At 39.6% G+C, this 22,463-nt stretch overlaps 1 protein-coding gene across 1 annotated transcript; it reads left to right on the plus strand.

Moving 5' to 3' along the window:
• The first annotated feature begins 3,160 nt into the window (after positions 1 to 3,160).
• mbtps2 (membrane-bound transcription factor peptidase, site 2) lies at positions 3,161 to 21,569 on the plus strand. The gene is made up of 11 exons (XM_084746893.1): positions 3,161 to 3,630; positions 5,819 to 5,967; positions 7,613 to 7,751; positions 8,571 to 8,674; positions 11,925 to 12,052; positions 14,132 to 14,250; positions 14,877 to 15,057; positions 16,473 to 16,576; positions 17,899 to 18,097; positions 18,484 to 18,559; positions 20,543 to 21,569. The coding sequence occupies exons 1-11, from the start codon at positions 3,556 to 3,558 to the stop codon at positions 20,763 to 20,765; spliced, it is 1,497 nt and encodes a 498-aa protein (XP_084603019.1). The 5' UTR covers positions 3,161 to 3,555; the 3' UTR covers positions 20,766 to 21,569.
• The last annotated feature ends 894 nt before the right edge of the window (positions 21,570 to 22,463 follow it).

Genomic DNA, 22,463 nt, shown 5'->3' on the forward strand with positions numbered 1-22,463 from the left:
ACAGTATTTAAAGAGAGGAGCTGCAGAGAAGTTGCAGTAGATATATGTGTTTTCTAGCAAGAGATAAAATTTTTTGAACACTTCTACAAGATGCACAAATGTGGACGGTGCTTTGGCATATTTTGGCCTACAGGCAAACAGCAAACCTAAGGGAGGATCTGGGCAAAATATAATGACGCTCCCATGTGTCGTCTGTTGTACACTCTGCATGATGATTGGCTACAAACACAAAGAGACTGGGAGATCAGGAGGCCATGAGGATTTTGGTGATGATGACCCACAGCAAAGAGCAATATCACTCGAAACAGACTGTCACAGATCCATATTTAACTTCAACAACAAAATGAAACAACAAGACCAAAACAATGCCCTCAACTCTCTCTACATAATGTATGGTACAAATATTCTATTAGGAAAAAATAGGCCTAAAATGTAAAGTACAAATCTATAACATCAAATTTTACAATACATACATACTGAAAATGCAACAGAACGCAATGACAACTCATAAGCAAACAGCAAAACAAAGTCTATTAAAATCTGCACTGGATCACCCTTCTCCTTGGTACAAGTTGGTACAGTCCATTAAAATTGGGCAGCTGCATTCTTGCATGAGTGCATCATGACAGCTCACTGAACAGAGGTGGATAAATATATCATCCATATCAAATTACTCAACAAACAACTAAATTACAAACTAAACTAGTGCATGCTGCAGGTATCTGTGGTATATATGGTGTAATATATCAGTATTATCTAACAGAAAGCTCGCTAATCCTGCTAAAAACTTGATATTTATATATGAGCCTTGTTGCCATCAATGTATTTTTGTGCACATTTGAAGTATCGCGTTAGAAAAAGTTGATGAAACATCAAAAGAGCCAAAAAAGTCCTTAACATAGAAGTATCCGCTTCAGTCTGGTGGTACAGCCAGAGATACAGAAGTATTCGCTTCAGTCTGGTGGTACGGCAGCGGATACAGAAGTATCAGTATAGTGATACATCAGGAAATAAAGAATTATCCACTTCAGACTGAAGAGCAGCTTTTTATTTAACCTCTTCAGGCAATCCAATCAATCAATTAAAGAGAGAACAGTGTCAAAATATTATAATACAGCTTTGTTGAAAATGATAAATAAATCTCCTTGTACAGTGAACATTAAACTCACATGACTGATCAGCTGTTTCCACTCTGATCTCTGATTGTCTTCACATGGATGCATGAAACTAACAGAAATGTCACATGTCCATTGTGTTTTCTACATTGTTTTTCACTGTTTCAGGTTTGAATGGTGGTGGTTATGTCACCTTGTTGCACCCTCTTCTTCTACCATGTCATAATGCTTATCTGACTGGAGAATTGGCTCCACCTACTGCTTATCTTGATGAATCACCTCCTCATAATCATACATTTGCATTTTCTTTTGCAGATTTACTCAAAATTTGGTTAAAATTGGCAACATGGTTTATAAGTGTTCTCCACCTGTTCAATGAGGGGGGAGTCTCAGCTCCCTCACTGTGGCCCACAGCTCAGTTTTGTCCCATGGCCCTGCAGCAGGTTAATCTGTCCACACGTATAGGACAAGTTACAAAAGAAGATGAGTGTTTTTTTTAAAACAATGTCTGAGTGAGTCAGATTAAAAAATAGACAACCTCAATGAAGACATTTTAGCCAGTTTCTCTTAAATTAGTTTCTTTTGGGTAAGACTTCAGTTTACATTTGGGACAGCTCAGGTAGATTTGGGACTAGAATTAAGACAAGAATTTAAATTAGGTGATAAATAAACCAGGCATGCAGTGATGACAGTCAAGACTAATTTAATGAATGATGACTGTTTTCATCAGAGATCAGATAATTGATTTCACTGCCTGACAGTTCGTCCCTCTTGTCCACCAGCAGCTGTTGCAGTTGGCAGTAAATGGGAAGCTGGATCTGTCCTGTTTGTCTGCTCAGGGTGCTCATATTGTCAGAAAATAGACACGAATATTTCACTTTGAACATTTTTCTGACTAACAATAAGAAACAGACACTTTCCCTCCCAAAAAAGTGACTTTCAGACATTTTAGTGAGTCTTCAGGTTACTGGAATAAAACATTTGCGGCAGGTTTTGTGTGACACTGAATTGTGGCGATATCGGTGTGAAAAGCATCCACACACACAAGTCTTTATCCACAAGCAGTTTTATGTTCCCTCGGTCACATTTTTATGGCTTAATGAGTCAGAGCTGGAACTCGTTTCCTTGTTGCATCTGTGTCAGACCATCGACATTTATTGGTGTCCTTTTACTTCCCTGACCTTTTGCTCTGATGAAATCCAATGTCCACACTCACACTTTTCATTTTATATTGCTGCAGCTCAGCTAAAGTGCCTCTGATCGATTTTTCTGGGCTCCATTTTAGGGGCTAGTGCTGCCTTCAGAATCTCCTGGGAAACTCATTTGCAGATCTTCCTTTCTTTATTTTTTAATGTTTTTTTCCCCCCATTTCATTTATGTTTATGTTTGAAAACTGGTCACCATTCACTTTAAATGTCTGGGAGATTCTGTGACACTGTTTTCCTGTGAAACTCCAACATTGTCTTGTGGACTAAAAAACTAAACCTTTAGTATCATGATTATATTTTCAGAATTATTTTTTTTAATATGAAAATGTTATCAATAAAACCTTTAACACACCTTTTGTAAATTATTATTGTTATAATTTTATTGTTGTATACATGTTCTTATTTTCTGTTTTTCTGTCTAAAGGCCTATATTGTTGCGAGGCCTATATGTTGTAGTAGACTGTAAAATGCAGATATGTTGACATACTTATTTATTGTTTTTATTTATTTCTATTCTTGATTGGGAGCAACTATAACATAACATATCCCAACTTGTGGATCTGGGCAAAACTAAAATTATGTAGCCTTCACTGCTTTGTGTGTGTGTGTGTGTGTGTGTGTGTGTGTGTGTGTGTGTAAATATATAAGTGTGTGTGTGTGTGTGTGTGTGTGTGTATGTCAATTTTTTAAATTATTTTCAGTATTGTATATCCTGTTTTTTTAAGTATACACATCTTATTGTATATTTTTATCTTTTTATTATTATTGTTCAGTGCTTATTATTTTCTTGTTATTCTGTTACTTATGTGCTTTTATTTTTTTTTCTCAGATACAGTAGCATTCCGGCCAAAGTTTTTCACACGATTGTACTTGTGCAACTGGCGTGACAATAAACATCTTGAATATCTCTGAATTTTAAATATTTTTAAAGTGAAGTTCTCTCTTTGAACACTTGGTGGCGGCAGTGCTCCGTTTGACTGACCTTAATAATACAAGCGAAGAAGAAGAACCCGGAAGTGTGTCGCACAGTGCTGACGATTCTTTTCATTCACAGCATCCCTGGAAACAGAGCATTTCTGAGTCTTTTATATTTCATATTAAAATGTTCACAGCTGTATGTAGTGTTATAGATATGTAATGTCGGTTAGCTCCGTGATGAGCAGCGGACAGACGGAGTGATGGACGCGGCTCAGTTTGGTTCATTGTGTCCTCGGAGAGTCTTCTGATGCAGGATGATCCCTGTTCCTCTGCTGGTGTGTGTGATGGCAGCCTGGTGTGCTGTTTATCTCTTCGACACAATGCTCAGGGTGAATATAAACTCTTGTTATTTCTTCTTTGGTGTCCAGTAAAGATTTCGGTTAGCATACAGGTGTTAGCGGAGACAGAGAAGCCGCTTCATGAGCTAACAGTTGTTTCAGCAACAGCCTCACGACGTGTTGTGTTTGAGGGCTTCAACTTCCACCTGTTCCTGCTATTTTTATGGTTTCATTCATCACAGTCACCCATTAGAGAGCAATTTACATGCAATAATAAATATTGAAGACTTTGCTAAAAAACAGTCTTGAAACTGTGGAAACATGAGGAAATCAGGTCATTTGAGACATTAGGTAAAATTTGACAAATAAGGTTTCACATCCTGGACTTTGTAAACATGAGCAGCCAAACAGCAAACATATTATTGCACTGTTGCTACAAAATGCCCAAATAAAACAATCATTTGATTGGTTGGTCTGAGGTAACTAGAATGAGCAGACACTTATTTAAAAAAACAAGATTAGTCCCACAACTTGCAAGGGAAATTATGTAACCTCAGTGATTTATCAAATTATCCATCATTAATTGAGTATCTAAATTATCACCAGCTATTTTGATAATCAATAAATCGGTTTGAGTAATTGTCTTAAGAAAAAAAAGTCAAAATTCTCTTTTCCTAACTTCTTAAATGTGAATATTTTCTGGTTTCTTTACTCCTCTGTGTGACAGTAAACTGAATATCTTCAGCTTGTGGACAAAACAAGACATTTGAAGACTTAGCCTTGAGTTTTGGGAAACGATCAACATTTTAAAGATTAAACAATTTATCAGTTAACTAAAAAATAATAATAGAAGATTAATCGACAAATGAAAATATTGTTGTGTGTTGATTAGGACTGAACAATTTTGAAGAACTATCTGATTACAATTATTTATTACAATTATTAATTATTTGCGATATCATTTGTAGTATTAAAGGGAATGATAATTTTTTACCATTTTTAATTAATTTAACATACATATGCCACCCAATTATTGAAATGAACACAGAGGGAATAAAGAATAAATAAAAATAAAATAATGTCCTGCTCAGTATCAGTCAGTTGCTGAATATTTTGATCCTGTCAGTCAATCAGAGGCAGGTTGCCCTGCAGGGGGCTCCTCTAGTCCTCATAAATGCCCCTCATTGTGTTAAATCTAAATCACCTCAAACATTGTTTTTTCTGTTATATCTCTACTTGTATCTAAGGACAGCTGATAATAAAGGATTATCTTATCTTAATTTGAATTTACTGTCCAAAATCAACATCAGTTATAATTGTTTCCGTTCTAAGAACCTTTATATTTGGTAAACGTCTCTTTTCTAATGTAAGTTGTGTACTTTTTCTTCCAACAACCCAACAGCTTACACACACTCATCATTACCAGAAGAAGAATAATTCATTATCACAGAGCTCGAGAGGTCACAGAGTTGCTGACGACTAAGTGACATACTATAAATCTGTTGTTACCTCACAGCAAACAAAGTTTTTGGGACCCCTTGTGATGTCTGGCATGTCCCTAAAGGGGGAACCAACGCTCTGTAGGCCCATATCAGGCCAGTCTGTTTGATTACTGTGTTTCCATCGATCACAGTCTGCTGTATAACCATAACACATCCTGTTTCACATAAAATACAATTACAATTATTTGTATCAGTTCCGAAAGTTTAGATGGCGATTTATCTTCCATAATGCTCCACGACAGATTTATAACATGGATCAAACTGTACACCGAACCCTTTCAATTTATCTCAGGCATCCTGAGCTCTGTGACAGTCCATTAGAAGATGCTGCTGTGTCTCATCGTCGTTGTAATAAATCACCAGACGTTTCTTTGTTGTTACATAAGAACTGCAAGAGACAACAGCTTTAACAGGGAGGTTTCCTACAGACATCACTGAACGTCAACAGTGCTCTCTGAAATATTCTTACTTTTTAGAGTTTTATCTCCTCTCTGCCAACATTGTACATTTTTATGATTCATGATTTATGATATATAAATCATTTTGCTCAATAAATCACCAAGATCTATTTGAAAATGTTGGTACTAAATAATAAAATCTCTGTGTGATAATTTGTAATGAGGGTCGTCTCTCGTTTTAGTGACTTCCCTGGTCGTTCTTCACGTTAAGCTGACAGGTGCGTTGAGTTTGCTGCACTCTTAGATTGACCGTGTCCGTTTTCCGGTTTCCTCCCGCAGTCGTCAGTGACTCATCGGATCAGCTACGAGTCCTGGCTGGCGAGTCGCGGGCTGATGTTGTCTCCTTTCCATGTGAGATGGCAAACCACCATGTTCAACCGGCTGTTTGCGTACTGCGCCCGCATCAACCCCCGAGCCCTCTACCTGTGGTGAGGACACTTTTTAAAAATAAATAAATAAATTAACTACACTTCTCCTGTTTCCTGCATCATTTCTGTCCTTTCCTCATTCATACTTGTATGTAAACACCACATTATATCACTTCAACACCAGCTTATATTGCTTATATATTCCTTATATTTTGCTTAGATATTGGTATCATAACCCTAAAAGAAATCCTGGAAAAAAATTTGATTAAATTGATTCATCAGATTAAGCTGGACCGCCCTCTTTGTACACGTGGACGCCTTCCTTTGTCAAGCAAGTGGGAGAGCAAAACAGTGTTTTGACCACAGTGAAAATTTATTTATTTATTTTGGAAACACCAGCCGGTGACAAATATGTGTTGGAGCAGAATATTTTGTCAGATAAAACCACGGTGTGTCTTTTCAAATAAATTTTGACTCGACAATGGCAATTACATTTAGTCCTGATATTAAAATGTGTCTCCAGTGTCCACATTGAGTCTTGCCAACTCTTTTACAGTGAAAGTAGCGAGCACCAGTTGTTGCTAAAAGTTGCCAGATGATGTCATTCACTCATTTGCCTGTTGATGGCGTCATCGGGCGTTCATCTACTTAAAGTTTAGTGGTTGTGTAGGCAGCAACAAGGGAGAGATCACCAGCTATGGTAGATGGAGAAATCTATAACCAAAAAGTTTAAAAAACATGTACAAAGGGAGGGAGAACATCAAAGGAACTATTTACATATTTTTAAAGATCAAACTAACTACCTAATGTTATATTTCCACATTTATTATCTTATTCTTTTACACATGAATTATTTTTTTATGGCACTTCTGTGACTCTATGTAGGAACAACCGAGATCTGTAAATACAGAGAGCGAACAGAGAGAGAGAAGCTATTTATTTGCATATTTACAAGCTATAGGAACACCTAATCCAGAAAGAGAGAGAGAGTGAGAGAGGCTCAGTTGTACTCTGAGTCAGTGTCCTGCCCGACACAAACATCACACTGACTGCCGACGCATGACCCAAGAGAGGGAGACCGAGACACCCTGCCGCTGTTGGCAGAATAAGTTGCTAAATTTGTCGTTCTTTTGGGATAAAGTCGCTAAATCGTGTTTTTTTTCCCACCCACATAGTTGTTTTATGTGGATTGGAAACAAAAGTGCATTCACGCTTGGGCTTAACGTGGTCACGGTGCGTCCCAGACCACGTCCGGAGGCGGTTTGGCCGATCGTATCACAATCCGTCCTCGGTGCATCTCGAATGCATTTAAATTTGTACTTTCATGTGGTCGAGCACTGTCCGATTGCAATCCAGTCATCCAAAACTCATTTTAATGTAAGGAATAAAGGGCGTCGGAAACTTAACAACACTGTGAAATTGTTGGAAATGTTTGAATCTCACAAGCTAAAAACCTTCATTTTCTCAGCTATGACTTATTTTCACTGGCCAGCTGTTGCTCAACATAATGTCTGCTGGTTTTTGTGCGTCTGTTCTCATCACTCAATGGATGATCAGGCAAGTCTTCCAAAATCTTGATACACACTTTAGCTTCAACATGGAGCACTTTTTCCTTCTCTGCTCTTTGCTTGGAAGCTTCTACTTTATTTCCAGATAGTCCTGCTTGAACTGAACGCTCTTGTCGTGTCGATGTTTTCCCTCCCAGGTTCAACAGCGGCCTGGTGTTCGGTATTTTGGCCATGCTGGGCTCGGTGGTGCTGCTGATAAAGACGCTGCAGCAGACGCTGGCTCAGATGACCACGGACAACCCTCGGATAGGAGGTCAGCAGGCCCTGCAGGTGGTGGTACGTACACACCGAGCCGGACATTCATGAGCTTTTATGATTAATTCACGTGAGAGGAGTTAAAATTTAAACACAGTAAACAGACAGAGGAAGTTTGAGTGTCCTTTACACCAGGAAAATACGTCTCAAACTCCTGTTTCTATCAAATATTCACTCAAATTAGATGTATAAAGCATTATGTGTGTCTTTAAAGTGAGCAGGGTCAGCGATTAGAACATAAATGCCCTTGAAAGTTCACACAAAGCCTCTGATATTCAAACGAGGGGGCGACAAATGCCCCCAATTATGAGGAAGGCTCTTATTTAGCATTTTTCTCCTGTTCACTCTGTATTCATTGAGGTGTCAAACAGCCGTGCATTAATGTGAGCACTATCCCCAGCAGAGCAGTGGTGCAGGTGATTCATGGGAAGCTATTAATGGTCCATTTATAACTGAGTATTCAGCCCTGGAGCGGCACAAAATGCACCACACAGCCAGCGGAGACCACACAGAAAACCACCGTTTCAGCAAAACGTGAGGCAGTTAATGTGAAGAAGGATGCATCAAAAAGAGTGAGGAGGAGGATTTAAATACATTTAGTGTTGTGTTTATGTCTCTGATGCGCGGTGGAGATATATTACATCACAGCTTAATGACATTTTCCTGCTGAAAAGGGATTAAAATACCCTCAAAAATCAGATCAAAGAGGCAAATAACCCATGAAATATGTTGATTTTTCTCCCTGAGGATGACTGTTGGTGTTCCTGTTGTGTTTCTGTATCACTCACAGTTGTGTGTTGCTCTTTTTTTTTTTTTTTCTGGTCTCGGGTGTGTTTTTAGGTCCCTGGTGTTAATCTACCCACCAGTCAGCTGGCCTACTTCTTCATCGCCCTGCTGCTCAGCGGTGTCATACATGAGCTGGGCCACGCCGTGGCAGCATTGAGGTAAAAAAAAACAAAACACACGCACACACAGAGATGTTTCCATAACATAATCTGTTACCATGGCAACCAGCAGAGTATCCAATGGCGATTAGGAAAGAAAAAATGGGAGAATTACCAACGTGATGCACAAGGGGGTTAAAGGGTTTTTGATTCGTTGTGACATTATTTCATCCCTCCTGTTCATCCTTCAGGACTCATTATTGTTAGTGTCTGATTTTATTTGCAAATATCTGACTGGTTTTATAATATAACAAACAACATTAAGAGCTGGAAAAAAAGACCTTCTTCTACTGCAGTCCATCAATCTGTATTTACCGAGCAGCTAATTAGATCAGTTTTCCTGCACAGCTCTGAGATCAGCTGGTCATGTTGCTGTTGTAACAGTCGTGGTGACTGATAGGGCTGCAACTAACGATTCTTTTCATTATCGATTAATCTGTCAATTACTTTCACGATTGATTGTTTAGTCTGTAAAACCAACCGACCAACCAACAGTCCAAAACCCAAAGACTCTTCATTTATTGTTGTAAATCACAAAGAAAAGCAGCGAATCCTTAAATTTAAGCAGCTGGAGCCAGAAAATGTTTGACGTTTTTGCTTGAAAAATGACTGAAATGATTAATCGACTATCAAAATAGTTGCAGGTGAATTTTCATTTGATCAACTCATTGATTAATCGACTAATCGTTGCAGCTCTAGTGACTGATATCTGTGTTTTATTATGTGTTCAGAACAGTATGATCCAGAGCTGCAAGGAGTAACTGATTATTAAATTAATCACCAACTGTTTTGATTGCTGATTTAATTGGTTTGAGTAATGTCTTAGGAAAAACAAAATTGTGTGAATATTTTTTGGTTTCTTCACTACTGTAGGACAGCAGACTGAAACGTCATCCTGGGCAAAGATGATAAAATAACTCACTGATTAATCAACTATGAAAATAATTGTTAGTACGATCATAAGAGAAGTTGTCTGCTGTGAGTCACTCACAGTTGGTTCATTACATTCTTACACACAGTGCACTTTTTCTACGACACTGTCTAACAAGGTAATTATTAAGTTATGTTACCCATAAAATATGCAGTATATTACAGGTCACAGTTGTGTTAAAAGTTTTAATCTTATAAATCAGCATCCAGCTGCTGACAACTACTGTTGGTTCACTTATACAAGGCCTGCTGCTGCTGCTGCTGCTGCTGCTGATGATGATGATAAAATTGCAAAAATGCAATAAAATCAAAATTTTGAAAGACAGTTTGCAGTGCAAGCAGAGTAGTTCAACTGTAATTCAGCTGTTTATTGTTCTTGTCCTCCCCCAGAGGGACTTTACTGCATACCAAGCAGCTTTTATGTGCTTCCCCCCAGTTTCCTCTCTGCTTATCGGAAGCATCCTCTGAGGTGTCACGAAGCACGAGCTCGTGAACGGTGGCGCTCATTGTACCGTCGTAGCAGTAAACGTGTGCCTTAAGTTTGTTTTTAGCGAGATTTTTAATTAAAGCAGAGATTCAAAAACATAATTAAAAAGTCATATTAATTTTACACAAAGGTGTTTTTTAAAAAGACTGACTTGTAATGGAGATATTTTTCAATCTGGTTTACTGTCATTCTGTCCCTTATGTTGGTGCCACTCACTTAACTTTTCCAAATATTAGTGGTTGCTATAGAAACATGATGTTCAACTAAAATCACTGCTACTACTGCTGATGCTGCCACTGATAATAATGTTGCAATAAACACAGTAAAAATAAAATGAGACAAATATGGTCTGCAGCACAAGCACTGTAATTAAATTGTTTATTATTTTTGTACTCACCCAGAGGGACTCTCCACTTTTCTTTCTGCTTATTGGGAACATCTTCTGAGTCACGATGCAACTGCGCTGATCATTTTTACCGTTGTAGTGGGAAAAGTGAATTTTTGAGTGAAGCACGACCTCAAATGTGCATGAAAATCAGATTGAATTGATCCGTTCTTTAGACAAAAATCACTGAAACCCCGAAAATGATGAGGCTTACATTTTTACACTATAAATAAGCAATGTTTCGAATTAAAGTGGAGACAAGAAATCAAAATCTAACATCATATTACCTGATGTGAGCCAAATAAATAAGTGAAATGTGAGTATTTTATCCTCCTTGACTTGAGAACTTGAGATGTGCTACCTCTTCAATTTTTAGAATACGCTTATTGTAGTTTAACTGTTTGTTGTTTATGTACTTAGCTGGAGGGATGTGGCTCATAACAAGCAGATTTTATTTGATTTCTCCCCATTTTCTCAAAAACCTCTCACACTGGAAGCATCTTCTGAGGTGTCATTGTGCATGAGCTTGTTAAGTGAAAAGATATGAACCTTTGGGTGCATGTTGTGTTATTTTAAATATAAATTTAAGTTATTTTTTAAGCTGGTCTGGTGTCATTTTGTCCGTCAATGTTTGAGCTCAACGTCCTTTTCCAAATATCTGTGTTTGAGTCTCAGGATCTGGCTGCATTTGACCAAAAAACGTGGCTTTGAATCTCTCATATTAAACATTTGATGTTAAATATTCATGATTTAATTAGCAACAAAGTTAATTAAACTTCTCATGGTATTATTCATGAAGAGCTTTTAACCAGAAACTAAGCCGTGTGCTCCATCAGGCCTGCGCGGGCGTGTTTTTGATCAGATTTGCCAACTAACAGCAGATCCTGATGCAAATGTCGATTCTGATTGGTGCACAGAGGAATGTGACGTTATCACTCCCACGACAAACCGGTCAGAAGAGCAACACAATGGATACATAAATAAACACAGATATCTTTATTATAAAATAATCAAAACTGCTCTAACTCTGGCAGAAAATAGTGTGTTCATGTAGAATCTCATCGCTCACAGTAAGAGGTTGATTGATTGTTTCTTTTTCTGTTTCTTAAACCAGTGTTTCCCCCCCAAAAAATTGTCTGGGGACCCACTTTTTAAAAATGGTGCGCTCCACCTGTTTTTCAACCAGTGATCAATCTGGAAATCATTTTTCCACTAATCAATTAGTTATTTGGTCCATAAAATAGCAGAAAATAATGAAAATCATTTAATTAATCCTGTCATAATCTTTTCAATTGAAAAATAGGTCCAAACATGTGAGCGCATGGACCGTGCGCTCCACCTTTTTTGTCTTCTTTTTTGTCTTCTTAAAAACGTACTCAAACTGATTAATCGATTATCAGAATAGCTGGCCTCTTCTAACCTTTTGATATTTCTTCTCACCCCGGCAGGGAGCAGGTGCGAGTGAACGGCTTCGGCATGTTTGTGTTCGTGGTGTACCCCGGCGCGTTTGTGGACCTCTTCACCACGCACCTCAACCTCATATCGCCCGCTCAGCAGCTCCGCATCTTCTGCGCCGGTAAGATGATAATCCTGACGATTTTGCCGGCTGATGCGATCACAGCTATTAATCACAGTTATTCCGAACGCTTCGTCAAACTCTCGTTTCTGTTCAGCCGGTGAAGGTCAGTCCGAGGTCCTTAATATCTGAACACCAGACAGCTGCTTCACATCAAATCATTTCTCTCTGCAATTAAGAAAATTAGATTTTAATGAATTGATTGGTGGGGCGGGCAGTTATTCACGCATGAATGCGACTGATGTCTCCTATGGGCCACCATAGGGAGCCAGTTGAAGGCTGATTATTTCTAAAGCAGTCTGGTCAAGAAGAATGTTACAGTTTTTGATTAAAAAGCAGTTTTGCAGAGGGCAGTTTGAAGCAGCAGAAAAAAATGCTTATATGATAAATTACTGCAAAAGCGATGTTATATAAACTCAATACTCGAGTGTTAGAAAATGAGAGAGAGAAAGGAACTGTTTCCTGTTTCTTTCATACATTTTAGCAATGAAATTAAGTTAAAACTTATCACGGATGTGCTAATTCAGCCTTTATTTTCTGAGTTTTGGTGTAAACGTGTGAACTTTAGGAAGAAGAGGAGAAGAAAGTGCCTGTTGTTAAATCAGTCACTCTTCCTTTGAGTGATTAAGGTCAAACCCCGCTGTGATTCATGGACAGCGACTGAACTAACAACTGCATGAGAGTATGAGCGCGTATTTTCAGAGCAATGGAAATAATGGGCCGTCCTGAGAGGGGGAGCCGGCATTCAAATACTAAGGAATTCATCATTTCAGTCCTTAAAGTTTTTGCATGTTTTGTGTCGCTTGTCAGTTCCACTGGGAAATGCAGGACAATCCTGCAGAAACAAGGAAATGAGTGTCAGGATGATTCGGTGGCTAAACTCCCTGCAGATACTCAAGTGTCTGTCAGCTGTCAGAGTGTGTGAGAGCAAAACACTTTCAAATGTAAAACTACTAAATGGCTCTCTGTCTCTCTCTCTCTCTCTCTCTCTGTGCTGTCAGGAGCCTTCAGGGGGCAGTGAAGAGCCACTGTAAAACCATCCATATCTTAAAGCAGATTCCTCCAGGCTTTTTCACTTCTTAACATGACAAGAAAATAAGTGACTGCGGGCACCAGACTGAGACGTCCAATCAAGTTCATATGACAAAAAAAACCAACACAGAGACAGGGAGAGAAAGATGCTTTTCCCATCAGGGGAGTGGTGACATAACAGCATGCTGTGTTTATTTATCCGCATCTGTCTCTCTCCACAGCGGAGATCGCTGTGTACGCAGGGGGCCTCTCTCACATAACATGTTTATTATTTATTCCTGGAGAGATAGGTGACGCAACTTTAATAGTTTGTTTACTGTCTCAAGTCAATATGGAAAATATATGCACCTTGTAGGCCTAAAATTAGACTCTTATACAACATTTTACTCACTTGAATTTGGATCTAGTGACCGGTAATGCCTGCGCTTTTTCCCCAAGAGAAAAGTATTTCTGATGATTTTCTCCTGACCAGAAACTTCACGTACTGTTGTTTGATGCTGCCGTCACCTCGTTTGAATGATAGCTTCTTTTTTTTCTAATTTTTCAGGAAAAAATAAGACCTAAAAGTTCTGTTTTGACCTCATCAGGCAATGAAAAAAAATGTTCCTCTCGTGGTTTTGGGAGACAGACTGTGTCACATAATTAAGATGGTATAGAGAGTTATAATCAGTGAGCAGCGGTTTCTGCTCTGCCACGACATCCTATAGTCGGAAACTGCAGTCACAACAGTTCACAGAGAATGAAGACTCAAGTATGTAACACTGGTGCATTGTAGTGTGTCTGACACTTTGTGAGGATTAACTTGAACAGATATCTTTACAGTTTTCAAGGTTTTGTACTTCAGGACATTTATAAAACCGTCCTGGTTTGAATTGATCTAAAAAGGGTTTGCGCTCTAGATAAACACCAGTCCCACCTTGATACGACTATTTTTAAATAAAACCTAAATACTTTAAATAAACTAACCCAAACCCAACAAAACATCCAAACTGAAACAGACAATTTACAGTGAATAAAAGTTTAAATGTTTCTGTTTTCTTTCTGCAGGAGTTTGGCACAACTTTGTTCTGTGTGTGGCAGCGTTAGCCTTCCTCTTCCTGTTGCCGCTCTTTCTGTTTCCGGCGTACTCCACCGGCGGCGGGGCGCTGGTCACCGAGGTCGTCCAGGTCAGTGCAGCAGATTTCTCACAGTAAACTGAATATCTTTGGGCTTTCTTTGGGACACACTGACGGACGTTTTTCACCATTTTCTGACATTTTATAGACAAACAAGTAATCGATTAATCACTGAGAGATTAATCAGCAATCAAAGAAATGTTAGTTGCAGCGCTAGAATCAACATTTATTTGCTTCTATCTGAATATTTACCCCAGGGAGTCGCAGCATTCAGATTGACCTTTGTGCAACAAAATGTAATAATCGTTGATGGGTGTCATCAGTTGTCTGTTATTATGGAAGAAACTGCTGCACTGCTGTAGCATGTTTTCCAGAGTCAGAGTCAATAATAATTGTTATTTATCTGGGCTGATTTGACAGGGCATGAAATGATTTTTTATGATGGCCCCCTGCACATTCATAAAGGCAGCAATTCAGCCACAGTTTGTTGTTGTCTGTTGCTCAAGGACTCATTTTCAGTAGCTGGGAGTGAGAACTGTATTTGCCAATCCCTGCCCCCGCCCGGACTTTCCCAAATAATGCAAGATTGCAGGATTCAAACCATAAAACCATCGAACTTAGTGACCTCTGGGCTGCTTGAATCGATCTCTTCTATCTGCCCGTGTCTCCGGAAGCAGGGCTCTGCGGCTGACGGTCCCCGGGGTCTGTCAGTTGGGGACATCGTGACGGGTCTGGAGGACTGTCCGGTCCGTGGAGTGGAGGACTGGAGCAGCTGCCTGTCTCATCTCTCTCACACCCCACAGACAGGATATTGTGTCCCCGTCGCCAGCCTGCAGCCCAGCTGGGCCCACGGACGAGGTGAGCGTGCTGCGGCGAGGGCAGAGGTTCAGTCAAAGCGTAAAGACGACATTTTTTAATTTATAGGGGAATGAAAAAGGCTTATTCTTTATTTTGTGAGTGTAATTCAATAAAGAATCTGCAGACTTATTCACTGTTTAATTACACTCTGTTCAAAATTTTTAATTATAAAATTGATTCAATCATTAAAAACTCTGTAAAAATTAAATTATCTTTGGTATATTTTCACCTCAGTGTGCCTCCTAGAAATTGAACCAGGTCAAACCCACGGAGCGGCAGCGGGAGCTGTGATTGGCCAGCTGTAACCTGGAGTCACGTATGAGGTCAGAGACAACAGCTGGCCAATCAGAGCTCCCGTTGCTTCTCCGTGGTCTGTATTTATTCCAGTGGCACACATCAGACATCATAATTCAGAAATAAATGACAAAAATGTTAATTTATTTGTCAAATTACCACAATTTCACTCAGCAAAACATCAATCTGCAGCTGTTTTTCTGTGTCATATGTAGCAGTTAATTGAATATATTTTAATTGTTTGGTCGATCAGAACAAGGAAACTAAAGTCATCACACTGGACGTTGTAAATAGCTGTTGGTTGCAGCCCTTATTTTATCTTAGTCTAAGGTTAGATTAAAGACTGTACTTCCCACCTTCCCTCCATCGTCCAATCACAGGAAACATTATCCTCTTCAAGACGGCAAGTGTTACATTTCTGTAATTTCTGTGGCTTGAACTCAACTTAATTTATGAAGCACTTCTTATACAAACATGCAGCCCAAAATGTTCCACAGGACAAGATTAAAATAGTGCAACATAAAAGTAGAAACAAAAAGACGACAATGAATAGATTTATGCAAGATTTCAGAATCAGAATCTATTTTATCGCCAAGTAGTTTTTCACTTACAAGGAATTTGCGGTGGCATGTTGGTGCATAACAACAAACATAGCACTGAAGACTAAGGCATATATTGTTTGATAAAACAGCATAAATAGAGGGTAGAGAAAAGACAATAACACACAAAAAACAGTAAAAATGGTAATAACAGTATTTACAATTTCAGTTGAAATGCATTAAAAGGTTAAAAGCGTGAGAATTAAAATGTTATAGATAAAACTCAGTAAAACTGAACAATAACTAAAACTCAAAATCTAAGGCAACGAATAACGATGCACCTTAAAATCTTAAACTTTTTGAATCTGCCACTCAGGATTTGCTGCTCACTGGAGATGTCACATGTCATGACATAAAGTTTCTGCTACTCTGTTCTTGTCTAATCAGCTCAGAGGGTCAAAACATAGAACATAAAACCTCAGTCGTCCATCTTGATGTGTGTGATGTGACGTGAGTTTGTGTGATTTTTCAGCCCGACGCACAGATCTAATCAACCGCTATCTCTCTCCGTCTCTCCTCCAGCCTTTAAACGTTTGGATGGAACGATGGACTGCTGCAGCAACAACAGCCTGACAGACCTCTGCTTCTCTTACATCAAACCAAATGGCAGGAACAGAGAGAGAGAGGTGACACACACACACACACACACACACACACACACACACACACACACACACACACACACACACACACACACACACAGATAGAGGCAGACAGGCTGGGACTTTTTGTGACTGCTTCATCATGTGAGCAGGTTTCCAACCCTTTCAGACAGTCGTATTTATGTTTCTTCCTTTATTTAATTTAGTTCCTTTTATTCCCATTTTGTGCCACTTTGTTTCCAGCTACACAAGTTTAATGCACAATAAAAGAACAATTCTGAATATACATAAAAACCAAATTTCAACAGTTTATTCTTCTTAACGCAGGAGGAAAATAAAACATGTGTCCTCCTGTTGGATTTCTCTGGATTTACTAATGCTTCACTAATACTGCACCTCCAGTATGTTGGCTGCAAAATATCACACATTTAGTGTGACGGTGTTCACAAGGTCACAGTCGTGGAAGAACACAGCCAACGAGACAGAATAATAATGAGAAGTGTGACATTAAAGTGGTCTATCATGAATAAAGATTTATGAAAAAGAAAACAAGATGGTAGACATTGTTAAGAGACAAAGGGATGTATGGACAAGAAAGCCAAAAACAAGACAGACAACACCAGAAAAAGTTAAAGTGAAAGTATTTTTAAGCCTGGACCCTGTTTCCCCATGTTTTGTGATGGTGACACCAGATTTTGAAGGTGGTCCAGTACTGAGGGAGAATGCTGCAGCAGTGAAATCCTGCAAACTACCAAAAGCACATCCACTAAAAGTTCTTGTTTTTCACTTCTGACAGGTTCAGATTATTTTGAGTGTCTTATGGAAAGGATCCCTAGAGATCCTTTTTATTTAACCAGAAACAGCTGTTTCATTGTTCTCACCAAACTCCATTTACAGAAACACTGACATCTTGGTTTGTCTTTCCACAGCTCCAACAACCACCAGCTCTGGTTCGGTTGATGTGAAACCCTTAATTCACAGCATTAGATGTGAAATTTTTTGTTTCTGTCAAGTTTTCAATGAAGATGACAGTGATGATGATAAAATGACTGTTTCTGGTCAAACAAAAAGGATTTTATTCTTAACATAAAGGTTTATTCCTGAAGGGATCCTCTCCATAATGTTCTCCAACTCACTGAGCCTGTTGGTAAGAAAAACAAGGACTCTTATTGGACAAACTTCGACCGTGTGCACTTGCCCCGCTCTCCAGCGGTCCAGGGTCCAGGCTGATAAACACCAAAGTTACCCTTTAAATTCTTAAAGTCAAAAACTAAAAATGCTTTGCTGCTAATTCCTCTGACTTCTCTTCTTACATTTGCCCTCCCTCTTTGATCCTGTGGCTGCAGTACGCCTGTATGCCGGTCCGTAAGATGGTGACGGGGACACGGGTGTGTCGTACCGACGACAACTGCGCCGCACACTCCCACGGTGCCAGTGTTTGCGTCACGCCGTCCCTGGAGAACCAGACTCGCTTCATCCGTGTCACGCACCCGCCCAACACACACATGCTGTTTGTGGGTTACCCGCCGCACCTTCAGTACGCTGGTACGCACACTGTTGAGCTGCTGTGTTCACCTTAGTTTTTTATGTATTTTATGATTTCACTTGCAAGTTTGAAGATGGAGGAAATCATGAGCTGAAGTAGGACTGTATCAGCCATTCTGAGGTAAATTGGAGTCTTGTAACTTCAGTGGTACCAGTTGCAACATGATCATTTTTAGATGAACAGTTCCCGCCCTGGAGGGCAGCTTGTATCTGTATTATTCATATAATTGTGGTTTACAGTGTCGGTGATGAGCTGACTCTGCAGTCACAGAGGCTTATTGTCTTGTCTTGGTGAATGATTCAACCCTGTGATATTTCTGCATTGATGAACTCTGCACCCACACAGTGTTTGCAGTTACACCTCCTGTGTTTTGTGTTTCCCCAAGTGAGTTTGACCAACTTCGTGCCCCGCTTCGGTTTCCTCCACCTGGATCTGCCCATCTTCTTGGAGACCTTCTGCAAGTATCCTTTCATGAGCCCCTTTCACACATCAGCTGCAACTCTGCAATTATCTAGAAACTACCTGGAGGAGTTGTGTCTGTAAACGCAAATGTTGGTGTGAGCTGCGTGTGTGAATCGAGCAGCTCAGAGTCGGAGCAGCTGGGCGTGTTGATGAAGCTGCTCGCCTGCGAAGCCGCTGACTGTTTTGTTTTCATACAGAATATCTGCCAATCATTATCAGCCCACACGAGTCCAATATTTTTGAGCTCACGTTTTAGTGCCTTTCTTCATCATCTGTGATATGAAAACATCAGAAACACAGCACACCACAAAGTGTCTGTTCTGCTGGGTAGTGATTTTTTATTTTTTTTAAGGCATGTCCTGCCATGCTTTTGCCATCCTGGGGGGAAAAAATCACTGCAGAGTCGGCACACTGCAGTCAGCTGATCTCAGCATCTTCCTCTGCTTCCATCACTGTCTGTTAATTTAAAGACTATTGATATCGGAGCACAAACAGTCATCATTACAGATGAGTCCTCCTCCTCCTCCTCCTCCTCCTCCTCCTCCTCCTCCTTGCTCTGCAGGCGCTCCCTCGCCTCAACCATGAGGAGTATTTTTAACATGTGAGCACGTCTGACACGGGCCTGATTCTCAGGACAGAGTTTGGAGTGAATACGTGAAAGCAGCCATGTTTAAAGGACGCCGGTTCTAATCAGATGATGGATGAATGAGGAGGTGGCTTTAGAAAACTGAACGCTACTCTTCTGTCAAAGTCACTTACTTAAAATTTAAACAAATGATGCAACTTTTTAAAATAATATTTGTCCCTGTGTGACCAGAGTGCTGTCTGTACTGTCTGAATGATGAATATTTAACTCAGTTTTATCCTCAGTATTGTTTCATAGTATTTCGACTGTAGCTGCTCTGATACATGCAGTCAATCCCTGAATGTGGTCATGTGTGAATGGGAGCAGGGATCTATATTCAGGGAAATCTATTTTGCCAGTTAAAGCAGCAAGAGTGAAGGGTAACGTCCCATGAAAAATGCCTTCACGTGGAGTGAGCAAACCAGACATCCGTCCAGAGTGACTCCGGACATCCAGCGTTATTTTACTGTTTCTTTAAATGCATCGAATGTGTGTTTGCAATTGAAGTAGATCATGAGAAAACATTATGTCTCGCACAGCTCCTCATCCACAATGTTCCTGAAAATACTTTCCTGCCACATACACGTGTGTCAGGCCTTTAACACGTCTTCTTCTCCTGTTTTGGGGCAGTTTACATCCTTACGTACCGTATTACAGCCATCTGTTGGAGCGTATCTTGCCCCATCTAGTCCCAGTAATTTAAATAACATAAATAATATATTCTAATATAGTCATGCCAGTTACAAAGCAGTGTTGGCAAGAATTAGAAAAAAACGAGTGAATTAAATCTACAATCAAAGGTGTGTTTCATCGCCTCCGCCTGAGGAAGAATTTGTTCTGTCTTCTTTCAAAAGTTGCAGTCTCACTTTGAAGGCTCTTTGTTTTTGTTGCTTCCAGAGTTTATATTTCCTCCCAGTTTACTTATAATGTTTTGAAAGTCAAGTCATGCAAATACTAGTAATGGTACTAATCTATTGCAGCTGATATCTGCACACAAGCTCTTTGTCTATGAACAAAATAAATGAAAAAATATCACTGTAGTGAACAGCTTTAGAGCTATCTAAGATATTTCTCCTGTGATTCAGTTCAGTGTCAGAATCAGTCAATGGAAAATAATCTGCACACTCAGTCTGTTTAGGTGTTTTTCTGGTCTTTTGATCCTCTTGCATGATCTTCGTTTTTGTTTTTTTAAACCATAATGGACTAAAAGTTTTTAAACTGAATGTCTGCTGCTGATGAAATCAAGTGAAATGATCGAAAGCTCAGGAACAGCTGCTAAATAGACGCCGTGTTGAGATAATGTGTGTGTGCATCGTGTGTGTAATCTGGTATTATCTTTAACCCTGCTGTCTCTCAGATATGTGGTGTCCCTCTCTGGTGCGTTAGCAGTAGTAAACTCAGTGCCGTGCTTCGCTCTCGACGGTCAGTGGATGCTGAACGCCCTGCTGGAGGCCACGCTGGTTACTGTGGTAACGGACCGCCAGAAGCGTGAGCTGATTGGCTTCTTCCTGCTGCTGGCGGGCAGCGCCCTGCTGGCGGCCAACGTGGCTCTGGGCCTGTGGATGGTCACGGCGCGGTAGCCGCAGCGGTCCACCGCTCTGACAAGACAAAAACTAAACGAATAAACCCTCGTGTGGACGGAGAGTTGTTCTCTCAGGATGTGTTTGACACGCGTGGACCATTAAACTGTGAACACACAGGGAACAGACTGCATTACCCAGCAGTACTGCCCAATTTCTGGAGACTGTTGAGCAGAAGATTGCTCTGCCTCTTAGACTTTATTGGAGCACCAGGGAAAATAATAAACAACTGACTTCCACCTTGTTGCCGCCATAAACACAAAAGCACATATACAAACGAATAATGCACTTGCTGCGAAGCACTGTCCTATGTGACTGTTTACAAAGACTGCACAATAATTCCAAATCGTAATATCTGTATTGTGTTTGTGTGTGAATTTAGAGAGACAACCATCTTTGAAGGGTTTGATTCCAAAATGCCATATTTTCCCCCCGTTGGAACAACAGGGAGGTTCTGTCTCACTTGGCTTCAGTGTGTTGCAGAGAGAACAAAATGAATCCAAGCCATTTTTGGACAAAAAGTTTAAAAAGCCTTCATTTTTATCAGCGATTGCATGGCAATACCTTGATCTTTGACTCAGTATCACTGTTGGAAAAACTACCTAGTATGTTTTAAAAGGACTGCCTCCTCGTAAGAAAACACGTGAATAATTAGATCAAATGACTCAAATTATTCCAACCTTTTTAAAGGTGGATATCTGCAGAAGAGGAATAGGGACATACATGAAAAATTTTTAAAGTCACGACTTTAATGAGTTCATGAGAGTTTAATTTTTAATTTAAAGTCAGAATTCTGAGGAAAAGTAAAAAAGTTTCTATCTGGAAGTCAGTATTTGGAGTTTAAAGTTAAAAGTCTGTGTTTTAAGTCAGAATTCTGTGTTTATAGTCAGAGTTTGTGGTTTAAAGTTGGAATTCTGAGTTTAAAGTTGGACTCTTTAGTTTAAAGTTTGAATTCTGAGTTTAAAGTCGGACTGCTGAGTTTAAAGTTGAAATGTTGAGCTTAAAGTCAATATTATGAGTTCAAAGTTGGAATTCTGTGAAAAAAAAGGTCAGAATTCTGAGAAAAAAGTAAGTTCGAACTTTAAACTCTGAATTCTGACTCTTCACTCAGAAGTGAAATAAATGTTTCACATGCTGCTCTGACTAATACATTTTTTACGTAGCTCTAATCCTCTTCCGTAGATGTCCTACAGATTTAATCAGTCAAGTGTCTTTCTCCTCGTTGGGCATTGAAGTGGGAAAATAGTTTTCTAAATGAACTTTTTCCCACCTTTTCTCAAAGTGCAAGTTTGATTTTTATTTTCTTTGGCCTGTCACTGTCTGTGATTTGATTGTCAAAACTGTGTGATAAAGGACTGAGATTATTGAAGAGCGCTCTTCAAAACTGTTACTTAATAAAATCATTTGTTCTGTTTCATTAACTGCATTGTCATATTTTGGCTTTTGTAGTCCCTCCTGGGAAAGCACCTCGACTGCAGAGCGCCTTTCTAATTTAACTCCCGACATACTCCCCGCTCATCGGCACATTGTCCTCCTCAGACACCGAAAACAAAAGCACACATGCTACACTTTTAGTAACAGCTCCAGACCGCAGTGTTAATTTAGTGTTTTAAGGAGTCGTGCAGTGATTACGTTTCCTGAGTGTGTGAGCGTGAGACATTGACACATGGTAATTTGGAAGGGTGTTTCCCACAGACA

This window comes from Lutjanus erythropterus, chromosome 21 (assembly GCF_056507025.1).
Source record: "Lutjanus erythropterus isolate fLutEry1 chromosome 21, fLutEry1.hap2, whole genome shotgun sequence".
Classification (NCBI taxonomy): Eukaryota; Metazoa; Chordata; class Actinopteri; order Lutjaniformes; family Lutjanidae; genus Lutjanus; species Lutjanus erythropterus.